The sequence below is a fragment of the Bacillus rossius genome, chromosome 1 (assembly GCF_032445375.1).
Source record: "Bacillus rossius redtenbacheri isolate Brsri chromosome 1, Brsri_v3, whole genome shotgun sequence".
NCBI classification, from domain to species: domain Eukaryota; kingdom Metazoa; phylum Arthropoda; class Insecta; order Phasmatodea; family Bacillidae; genus Bacillus; species Bacillus rossius.
In genome coordinates this window covers 361,951,433-361,963,857 of record NC_086330.1, presented here as the reverse complement: position 1 = coordinate 361,963,857, position 12,425 = coordinate 361,951,433, and the positions used below count along the sequence as shown (strand labels likewise).

Sequence of the window (12,425 nt, the reverse complement as noted above, 5' to 3'; positions counted from 1 at the left end):
TATTAAATCTAAGATTAATATATTATCACAAAATATTACATGAACATATATTTACAGTTAAAAAAAACCATTAATATAAAAAGTTTGCTGTCTGTAAAGTTGGTTTACGGACGATAGTTTAACGTGACAATGTCATAACAAAACATTGATAAATGATTGCATACTTTTATGAATAAAACTGAATCATTTTTATTTTTTAATTGAATTATCACTATTTTGTATGGATACAAAGAAGGAGTGAAATGAAATCTACAATTTAATTGATAAATTTACTTTTATTTGCACTCATTAATTGAAATATGTTTATTACTTTAACGAACAGATTTTAACTATAACTTTTTGAATGAAAAGGATTGTTTAATTGGAATGTTCAATTGGCTCCATAAAATAGTATATTCCTTTGCACGTCGGTTATCACGATAGCACTGTTATATTTGATGTTTCGTCTCAAACTTTCTGAACAGATAACGGCTACATATTATTTTATAGTATTAAAAAGTCACACAAATGTCCATAATTATGATCATTTGCATCACGTTTTACAATTCAAAAATATTAAGTAAAAATCCAGTGAGAAAATGTGTGACCCAACAAATTAATTCACGTGAAAAATTCGTAGTTAAAGAAATGCCAAGAAAATGAAGTAACTAGCTCAGTGCGAGACCAAGACTAAAACGGCAGCAAAATTGCGTGCAGACCTTTAGAACACATCTCTCACTTAAAAACTGCGCTTAAAATCGCTGAAAGTTATTTCATCATTAAAACAGAATTCAAAAAAGCCTTTACATCTTCCTATACCACATATATTTTCATTATGTTTGTAAAATGTCTCAGTATTTTAAGAACAGTAAAAGATGATACAGTGAAACCTCTTTAATACAAACCTAAAGGGACCTAAAATTTTGCAGTTTGTATTAACGAGGTTTGTATTAACAGGTGCATATGCTCACATTAATAATAATCGACAAAATCAAGTATTGATTTTTTACTCGAAAATTAGTCAAATAGAGAATTAAAGAGGCTTGAAAAATTCATTGATTTTTTTCTGCACTTTTTTAGTTGCATAAGAGTCCTTTACTGCACTGCAAAGTTTGTCGAAGGAAGACAAGACATCAGTGTCTACATCACTAGCAGCCAGAACATTTTCCAAGAGAATTAATGCTGAAGAAGCTTCAATTCTGCTTGGAAGTTCATGAACGTCGTTATCCACATCATCACTCTCTTCTTCTTCTCCATCTTCACATACAACTGGAACAACTGTGTCCAGCTCACTTTCACATTCATTCAGTAGTGCAGCTTTTGTATACACATTATCATCAACATGAACATAATCTTTGAAGTTGCCAGAAGCACCATGTTGCTGAAGTTCTTCCCAGCCTTCCACTAGGTCTGAACTTTCATCTTCGGGACTTTCATCTGTTTTGCCAAACCCACTTTTGGCAAAACAGTTTTGGATTGTTGCTGTTGATACACTGTCCCAAGCCATTGAAATGTTCCTCATTGCATCCAACACATTCCACCTTGGCTGAGAAGACGTAGCTCAAGCTGCCTAATGAGGTACTTCACTAGATGTGTCCTGTAGAACCTCTTGACTGTGGCAATGATGCCCTGGTACAGTGGTTGTATGAAGCTGGTTGTATTTGCTGGCAGGAACATCAGTGTGACATTATTCAGCTGTAGCCCATGAGCTGTATGTGCTGCACAACGATCTAACAATAGAAGAACATTTCTGTTCAGAGTTGCCATCTTCCTGTCAAACTGGATTAGCCACGACTGGAACAATTTACTCGTTACCCATGCATTTTCATTTGCTTCATAATCACAGGGCAGTCGAGCAGTATCAATACCCTTGAAACATCTAGGTTTCATTGACTTTGAAATTACTAAAGGTTTCAGCTTTGTGCTACCATCCTGGTTGCAGCACAACAAAACAGTGATTCGTGCCTTGCTATGTTTGCCACCATGACAAGATTCTCCTCTGAAGGCCCATGTCTTGTTTGGAAGCAAGTTATAAAAAATTCCGGTTTCGTCCATGTTAAATATGTCGCGTGGCACATATTTATTCAAAACTGGCTGCACAGAACCTAGCCAATCAAGTGCAGCATCTTTGTCCACAGCTGCACTCTCTCCACAAACAGCTTTATAAACCAAATTATTTCGCTCCTTGAATCGCTGCAACCATCCATTACTGCACTTAGTCATCAATTTTCAGTGTCAGTGCAAAATAATCTGCCTTTTGTTGGATCATTGGCCCAGACATGGTAATGTTACCATCCCGCATCTGATGATACCACTCCAGTAGCTTATCTTCCAGTTCCTTGAGTTGAGGACCACGCATACGTTTTTTTCCCTTTGTACAACTACCACTCGCGCACGCTGCTTCTAATTTTTCTCTCTTGCTCACTATCGTCGAGAGAGTCGACAACGGTATGTTGAAGGCTTTCGCGATTTCCGTTTTAGACTTACCGCTATTATCGATGCTACTTAAAATTTCCATTTTTGCTGACAAAGATAACTCGTTCCGTTTACGCTTCGCCATTTTACAGCACGCTGGTTAGTTCAACAAAAGTAAACAGATAAAAAAAAGTGTCAGAGTGACCAACCCAACATCATGCACCATGAGTCCCGTATGACAGCATGTTCACCTCGGGGGACACGGTATTCAGTTGGAACAGCAGCAGCTAACACGAGCAGTTCATTGGTGTAAAGGGAGCCATGTTCTTGGAACAGCCCATGCGGCGTGTGGTTACGGTTTTGTATTGTAACTCTCAGGTTATTGTGGGCTTCTACTTGTTTGTATTCTGTTTTTAAATTGCGTAAAATTCTTTAAATGGGAAATTTATCTTTCAAATAAATATTTTTCTAATCAAGGTATTAATTTCAATAAAAGCGTTTCAATAGCCGCGTTCATTCTAGTGCTTTTCTACAGTTTGTAGCACTGCACTATTTTCCGTTGTCTATGAAAAATATGGTTGTTAACAAAACTAGACGTTGTCGTAAAATGTTTGCTGTTCGAAGTACAGTCAAACCTCTATCGTTTTTCAGGGGACCAACAAAAAAATTCAGTAGATGCGGACATTCAATAGATGTGGACTTCACTCTAAGAATTTTTAAAAAATATTTCAACCTCAAAATTAGTGTCAGAAATATATCAGTTACTTGTCATTAAAGTTAAATCAGTTGAAAAATAAATAAAAATGGAAGTATTTTACTTAATTCAATTTACACTTGCAAAAAAAAAAACATACACACAATAAATCTACATGGAAATTAAAGTCTTTTTCAATATCCTGAAGTCTGAAATATGTTTACTCATGTCATCAAATGTAGAGCTGTACTGAAGAAGCAGATTTTGCCAATATTTAGTTGAATCGGCATTTCTGCCGACTTCCGATACGCTTGTTAATTTTCGGCCGATATTACTGAAAAACGAGAGAGAGTGCCATAATCTAAAAATCCACGATTACCCTTTTCGCTTTTCGTAGTAGTACTGCATTTTTTCAGATCACATTATTTCTTCGCAACATGTGCCAAATGTACATATAAAAATTTAACATCCTATTTTTCAATAATGTTCTTTATTTTAAAAAAATATGTCATAAATAAATACATTACCGTCACGGTAAATATACATCTCGGTTGTCACGGTAACTGTAGTGCAAATGTGGTAGCTATCGTGCTTCTGTAGTAATTATGGTATAGACAAAGAATCTTTAGTTCTTTTTATGGTAATTATCTTAGGATAACAATTGGGTTTGTACTGTAGTTATGGTACATCATCCATATTTCTTCGTAAGTTGTTGTTCATTTGTCTTTTCATATTTACGTGCTCCATTACTTGGCTGCAGATTTAAGTTGATTTTTACTACTGTATACTATCGTTACTGTTTTTATGACGGTTTCTTTCTAAGAAATGGTTATTTCTGCAAAATCTTTATGGTTAAACGATCATCTATTATAATTTAAAGTGACGGGACCACATATTTTGTACGATCAATGCGGACAAAACGATAATTCGAACATCGGTACAAGCGGACTTTTTTAACCTTAGTTGTATGGCAATTTTGCCGGGACCGTAGAAAGTATACGATAAACACGGACAATCGATACATGCGAGTTCGATAGATAGAGGTTTGACTGTAGACCATTTACCGTACAAATTATTTGCCGTTAACAGAATTATAGTGAAGCTGTGTGCACGTGATTAAAGTGTGCGATTCTTGTTCTAAAATTTCATTCGGTTTATCCGATAATAAAACAATAGTACACTACGTGAGCAGACGTGAGGTTACTTCGTAATACATAATAACGAATATTTTGTATTAACCGTATTGATCGACATTAAATATGCTATCCCAGTCTGAAGGGGAATTAAAAGTGTTCAAATAAACGCGAACTTTGAAATAACCGGTATTTTATTAACGAGGTTTCACTGTATAATGATATTTGGCCAGGAATATTATTAATTCAGGCTGGTCATAATTATAGATTCATGCAGCTTTTTAAGTAGGAAATGATGGGGGGAAGGGGGGGGGGGGAAGAGAAAGTGTGAGAGAATGATAAAAAAAGAAATAAAAGAGTGGAAGGGAACAGAATAAAAAAAGAAGAGAGCAGAGAAAGAGAGAGAGGAAATACTGCACTGATAGCTCCACACGGTAGTAAGCTCAAGGCTATGATACATGAAGCTCCCCCAGTGACGGTGGGGCTACCTGCTGAGTAGCCACTAGCCTCTAGAGTGTACGTGAGACAGAAGAGACAGTGGACAGTTGCTTCCTTACCTGGTCTGGAAGAGATACTCCGCTTGGTCCGCGGTTTGTAACCTGAACACATGCTGCTTCTTGGTGTAGTCTGCGGCCTTGGTGGCGAGCGCGTGGTGTATCCTGATGGCGTTGTGGAGGTTGTCCGACAGGGCGGACTTGCGGAACCCGTGCTCGTCCTTGTGCAAGTACAGCACCATGTCTCGCAGCGTGCAGTAGAACATCTTCCACCCTCGCTTGCCGAAGGGCGCTGCGGACCAAAGTGGTATGAATATGAAGTGAAAAAACAGGTTGGAGGAAAAAGTACAAGACAATACTATTCCATTTTGGTCAATAGTCTGCTACTGTTATTAAACCAAAATTGTAATTTCGAACAATGTTTTTTTTAGTGGTGCACCGATATGACTTTACCGATTACCGATTCGATTACCGATTATGAGAGCAATAATCGGCAGATACCGATTCAGTTACCGATTATAATGAAGACATTTTTTTTAAGTGTAATAATAATAATGCACACAAAAATTTTTATTCCCATGTGAATTTAATAACAAGATTAGGTAAAATTGAGAATACAGTTATAACAACAGTATAAAAATATATAAAATACACTATTAAGTCATTGCAAAGTGTAAATTAAATTAACTTCTATTTATATTTGTTATTGTAAACAACGAACTACAGCCTAATAATTGTAATTTACAATGGGTAAGTTTTTGTTGCGAAAAACTAGCATTATTATCTAATACATAAGGTTGCATCAAGAAATTACCGTTTAACAATGTAAAGATGCTGCTTTATTTTCTTCACTTGAGTTTATAGAAAAATGTTTCCACACTCCATTTTTTTCTCCCTACTCGCCATCTCACTATAATTATATAAAAATGACTAAAAACCAATTCTAACACATGTGATTTTATTTATGTTCACTGAATATATAAAATTATAAATACTTTTTCACTTTTCAAGTCACATACAAATAACACAACAACGGATAATGTTACCAAAGACGCCCATAACGAGTTTGTAAAACACAGTGATAAAAACTAGAAGGTATCGGGACCACGATTTTGAACCGCTACTACGACTCGAAAAGATCGATTGTCATAGAATCCACTGCAACTGTTTGTGGTATTTTGATTGCGTGCCATCTATTTTACGTCTCTAGCTAAAGGTAATGTACAAGGCCACTAAACAATAGACGAAACGTAAATAAACGTGTAGGAAAAATGTATTTTTTATTGTTCGAGGCAATGAGATTTATTAAACTTAACGAAATATCTGTAATTATGATATGACGGAGTTAGATGAATTTTGTAATATATACAAATATTACCGTATTTCGTCCTAAAATGTGTAACAAATATTACACGGTAAAAACCTACTTAATTACGCCGGGACGTAAATAATCGGCAAAGTAGTCGTTAAGATAATCGCCGATTACGATTAATCGGTAAGTACCCATAATCGCTGATTATGATTCATCGGTATCCGCATCGGTGCACCACTAGTTTTTTTGTATAAATCAAATTTAAATAAATTCGCAATGAGTCAAATTCCAATATAATTTTCCAAAACTTGAATTTGAATAACAAAGTGCACTGAATCTAACCTTGGAATCTGAACCCAGATCTCGATGTTCAAAAATGTGCATGGAAAAAAAATTATTAACTATGAATCTATGATTTTCAAACATTTAACCCTTAAAATGTTCGTTTCATGAACAAAGTTTTCAGATTCAATACACATCATAATTTTATTAACATTATTAAATAATAAAAGTACAAAATATGTGAACTGGGGAATGGTAATAGCCTAATAGGACTTCAATTTGTCTGTATAGAATTTTTGATTGTATTACATTACTTGATAAATTTTTCTTCAAATCTTTTCCCTCAAATACTAAATATTAGGGCTGATCGGTTGACCGAATTTTCGGTTCGGTTCGGTCATTTTAGTAAAAACCGAAGCCGAACCGAATTCCCAGAAAAAACCGATGATTCGGTTTTTATTAGGGCATTAAAAACTAACTTCAAGTATCTACCAAATAATGTATTTAACATTCATATTGGATAAGAAACGTACCGCTTGCATAATACATCAAAACACATTTAAGACGCATGCTAAGTTTTTCACTATAAAACGTTTAAATCATCTATTCTCTTAATGTTCGCCATTTTAACCATGGGATAGTAAAGTCTAAGCGTTTCTTACAGTTCACTATTTCCTATGTTTAACGTCGGAAGTTTCTGTCGGAATACTACTATTTTCTCTTAAATATATGGTTTTTTCTTATTTAAAGGATATATCACTTCCGTTACTAAAATAATATTTATTTAATTCCGGTTCGTAAGCTAAAACGGTAGAAGTTTCGTAGCATTGCTTAGTTCCGTCCGTATTCTGCAGGGCGCTCACGACGCATGGCGTCACTCAGTTCTATTTTCACATCACAGAATGCGCTATACGTGCGCTAGGATCGATTAGTTGCCTTCCAAGTTCCGTTCCAAATGGCAGTTGGAGAATGAATGTGCATGTCGTCAGACCCTTCAGATGTAGTTTGTTTACTATTCGCGCGTGATTATTGCGGCTTTGCGTCGTTATAGTCTAGAGTATTTGATTTCTCGTAAAATAAAAATTCTTTTTTGCCACTACGTCTTGGTAATTGGAGGCAACTATGAACATCTGTGACGAAGGAATTAAAAATAATACCGCCCGTGTTCCGCAAAGATGATGATGTTACGCACGTGACGGAAAAAAAATCCTAGTAAATACCGCATACTAAATATGAATACTTTACTTGTGTATTTTGAAAATATGGTCATTATGATTCATTCTGCCTTTAATGCACTGGTAGGTTAAGACGTTTTCTTGGTTAAGACGTTTGTTTATGTTGGCTTGTCCATTAACTCCCGGCATAGAGGCTACAGTAGGAAGTTTTTATTTGTATATTGCTTTTAATCACATTATTGCTATTGAATTTTATTCCAGTACATTTCATAAATTCAAGCTGGCAACAAGGTTAATGTAATACTAATTATTAATGTTCTAAACTGTTTTGTTCTGTTCCTTTTTACACATATGGTTGTTTCAGTAGCATATAAACTTATTTATAAATACAAATAGTAGTTGAAAATAACTTTTATATTGCTGAGAAAGTGACTCCCCTAAGAAATTAAACTTTTGCAAGATATTGCAAGTAATCAAATACTATAGTGGAATTTTTTTTGGTATGACAGCTCAAAGAAAAATTTTGAAGTAGTGACCGAACCGAACCGAAAACCGACATTTTTAACAAAAAACCGAGCCGAGCCGAACCGAACTGAAAATGTGGGAACCGATCAGCCCTACTAAATATTTTATGATATTTAAGGATTGAAGAATTTATTTGTCTTATTCCAAAATAAATTTAATTCATGGCCTCGCTGAGCCTTTTATGTAATAAAATTGTAAATCCATCTTGGAAGCTGCAGATTATATTTAAAAAAATATAAAGTAAACTTTAAGAATCTCAGTGAGTTGTATAAATGTATCCCTGCTTCACAGTTCCACAATTTTATACTCACTTTTTTTCCCATTCCCATCGATGCAACACTTCCTCATGACGTAGCCCTTCTTGTACTCTATTGCAGTCGCTGCATCTGGTATTTCCAGGAAAGGGTTACTGCCCGACAAACTGTGTTGGCCGTCCAACTGTTGCCTCGCTGTGTTAACTTCATCACCTTCTTCATCTCTAAACACAAACAAGATTTACATTCAGACCAACAGAATAATGCCCAATACTAAAAACAGTAAAAAATTTATTTTGTTTGTTGATATTTAAACAAATTTATTTATGAAATAGATCTTTTTTATTTCACAAATTCAGCTTTTCAAAAGCTTTAGAATAATTATCATTGCCATAATTATAATTGGCAAACTTATCTTTGAAAAATAAATGAAAATTTTCAAGACTACAGATTAAAATAAAAATCAACAAGAGATGTTATCAAGAAGCAAACACTTGCAAAGTGACTCACAATGCCCACTCCAGAGGGTAATTCTTAATGGCCTGGTAAAGAGACTTGAGTACCTCTCGAGGAAAATTTTCTCCGTCATTAAGCTCACAGAGATTATCTATGAACTCTGAGCAGGTCATCTTACGACCTAAGTTTTGGCCATGCAGGTCTGTGTTGAGCAGCATGATCGCACACGTCAGTGTGTGAACGGCATCTAGAAAAATACGAAAGTTTTAAAAAATATATACCTGCTTGTCAAAATCAATAACAAAAAGACCAGATTCACATCAGCTACTGCAGCACTCCCCAGTTGTAATCACACTTAGTTCAAAAAATAAATACTGCACTAATTGTTTGACTGTTTAAGAGTGGGCATAAAGGAAGAAAAGGTTTGATTTGAGACAGTTTAATGTCGCACAGTTATGCACAAAGGCTTAAGGTGACAAGACCTTGTGTTCATAGTGGACTTTGAACAACTTGGTTACCAACTTAGTGTTCGTAAATTTGATTCTTACCGAGGTGTTGGAATCAAACCAATGATGATCACCACACGGAGTGACATGTTCGCAATCATGGGCTCAAGAATCAAAATTAAGGGGAAAATACAACTGAGAAAAAAACAATAACTACATAAATTAAAGAATTTGAGTTAAATAATTCCTCAATAACAAGGTCACTATTAAATGGAAATATTCTGGAGAACCTTTCGGTTCACTGCAAGGTCTGACATAATTTGCCCTTGCGAAAAATCCAGGGTTTGACCCAGCTTAGAATCGAATCCTAATCATTGTGGAGGTAGGCGAGTGATCCAACGACTTTGCTAGAACATCCCAAAAAAAAATTAAGAGAAACTATTGACAGAAAACAGATTTTTTTTTATTTAGACAGTATTTACTTAATCGGGTGGTCACACAAATCTGTAATAAAATTTTCACGTCTTTATCCAAATCAAACCTTCAAATTACCTCAGCTATTTTTTTTTAAAAATAATTTACACTTGTATTTTTGCAATCATCTCAATGAAAGAAAGAAAACTCAGGTCCTCCATCCCTACAGCTGGCTGGCTTAGTTCTCGCTACACTTTATTACAAACAGAACCTTGCAAATTCCATTTCCCAGAGTGTATGACTGGGGCCATTTCTATCGCGAAATAACCTGATCGCGCATTAGACTGCAATAATGTATATCCGTGCTAGCAACTGTTTCCTAGTGATTAGCAGCTGTATGCAAGAGAAGCCATTATTGTCCATTGTTCTATTTGGTCTGGCCATTCAGGACGTGTTTGCCTCCTCACCAGATGGCTAAGATTGGTGTGCTGATAATAACTATGTACCTGAAATAAACCCAGCCAACCACAAAACACAGAAGACAATGCTACAAATATTTAACACACAGCAGGTTTGGATATATTTTTTGCGAAAAGTACATGGCCCAATGTATGACTACGCAATAAAACACCCATCTAGAAAAAAAAAAGCACGTGTAAATCAGTACCAGTGATAGAAAAGAAACTTCTATGGAAATTCAAACATAAACTCGTAAGTATATTGTAAGGGGTAAAATGGCAGAGAAAGAGACGACAATTTCCTAAAAATACCACAGCTAACCTTAATTGTATTTTATAGAAATTTGATTAAAATTAAAAAAAAATAATAAAATTCCTTGTACAGGATTTATTTAAACTTATTAAAAATAGCATATTGTTAGTTGAACATATTTCACACACTCGTGGGCTCACAATTATGATATGATGTGTGATTTAGTTAATCAGATAGTAAAATAATAATTTGTGAACAAATAATTACCCTGTCAAACTTATCTGTGAAAAGCATCATACCAGCAAAAAAAAAATTAGTTACACAGCTAAAACAATACTCATATTCATATAACACTGTTTAACAATACTGATATACACAAGTAATTAAAATAATACGTCCTTCCGCACGCCACCACGTGGAGCCGGTTCCAAGGGACTGTCTGCAACCTATTCTCCGTCCTTTTAGCGCCAGAACATTTCACAATGTTTCACGGAAAAGTCACATTAAAATTTGGCCTTGAAATTTCACTCCCATCACGACCAAAAGAGGTTTCAATTCAAAAAATGCTTTCACAGTATGGGCGATGGCAGACTAGAGCACGATATTTTACCCTCAAGTTACTATCACTGGGGGAATTTCCGTTGCTTTTCCAGGATTTCAAGTAAAATTCCCTGACTTCCCATATAGTATGGACACCCTGCTAATGTACAGTTCACTCGGTGAGCATGCAAAGCGGCCAGACGCGCGCGCTGACCTTGAGAGTTGAAGGTGCCGGGGTTGCAGTCCAGGTACCTCTTCGAGAAGTGCACCAGAACTCGCTCCCTCTCCTGGGTCTCGCCCGCTAGACTGAACTGCTTGAGGAACTTGCGCAGCGCTACGTCGAGCGTGTTGCTTTCGAAACTAAAATATTTCAGGTACTCCTCAGCCACAGCTCGGCTGAAGTCATTACTGCCGACAAAAGACCACAAATTACATTAAATTAATGTAAATATCAGGACCTCTACATTCATAATTTAACTAATTTTACACTATGTACACATTTAAATATACACAACTGATACAAAAAAAACCCTCATGGAATTAAGTAGCATTTAACCACAACTTAATTCAAATCATAAAAAAAAAGGAATCCAATTTCTGAAATTCAAGGAATGTCATTTCTGGACAAAAAATTGTAACAAAGGGCATGTATCAGAAAAATTAATTAAATTTGTTTTATTGTGCATCTCTTATTGGATCACTTTTCAAACAACAAAAGCTTGATAATTTATTTTTATAGTTATAAATGCATCTGTTTAAGACCAATTTATTACAAATAATTTTATCGTAACAATTCAGCATATAAATTTTACCACTTTTTTGGTGAAGTAGGTATTACAAAACAGCTTTTATAAAAATAAAAACAATAATATCAAAATATTCTGTTTAAAAAACCAAATTGGAGTATAAATAAAACCATTAACTTTTGTCTGTATGGATTAGCGATTTCGCCGGATGATGGAACAAATACACAAAATGATGGAATTTAAAACTAGATGCAATAATATTCTCTAATAAAAGAAAACAAATATGGATGAGTGTTCGTCTTCAAAAATCATTATGGAAATGTACTTGTAAAATGTGAAATATGAAATGTAACCTGCTATAAAACAGGAAATATCATACACCAAAATAAAAACACGCAGTAACTATACACTGTCAGCAAACTAAAAATGCACACAGTGTAGTAACACCACCTGGCAGCCAAGGTCAATAAATAATCGGAATCCATCCAAAACAATCTGAACGTTCCCGTGACAAAATGTAAAGTGGATATTCGCCAGCAGAATCGAGCAAACAATCATGATCGGCTGCTACAGGAAAGCTGACAGTGAAAACTACTCAAAGTTTTTAAGGGCTCTTTTTGCATCCTTTATACCTACTGCAACTTGAGGCGTGAGTTACCTCACTCACGAGAATGCTGTTCCAAACTGGATTTCGCAATTACAAGTGTGGTCCCGTCTACCTGTTTGCCAACTTGTAAGCCATTCAAACACAAACAAGACCGTTAAGTGTGTTTTATAGATGAATGCATGGATGTGGCTCGTTTCGAAATCACAGATCACTGATAGGTTAAAGACTTATTTGGACACAAA

At 35.3% G+C, this 12,425-nt stretch overlaps 1 protein-coding gene across 8 annotated transcripts in view; it reads right to left on the bottom strand.

Moving 5' to 3' along the window:
- The window catches only part of LOC134528320 (PH and SEC7 domain-containing protein), a 129,540-nt gene that overhangs the window by 29,799 nt on the left and 87,316 nt on the right, over nt 1–12,425 (bottom strand). For all 8 annotated transcript variants that reach the window (XM_063361845.1, XM_063361848.1, XM_063361851.1 and 5 more), the window contains exons 8-11: nt 11,045–11,238; nt 8,774–8,966; nt 8,321–8,487; nt 4,779–5,007 (exon numbers count right to left, since the gene is read on the bottom strand). In XM_063361845.1, coding sequence (XP_063217915.1) covers nt 4,779–5,007; nt 8,321–8,487; nt 8,774–8,966; nt 11,045–11,238 — 783 coding nt within the window. The remainder of the gene's footprint in view (nt 1–4,778; nt 5,008–8,320; nt 8,488–8,773; nt 8,967–11,044; nt 11,239–12,425) is intronic.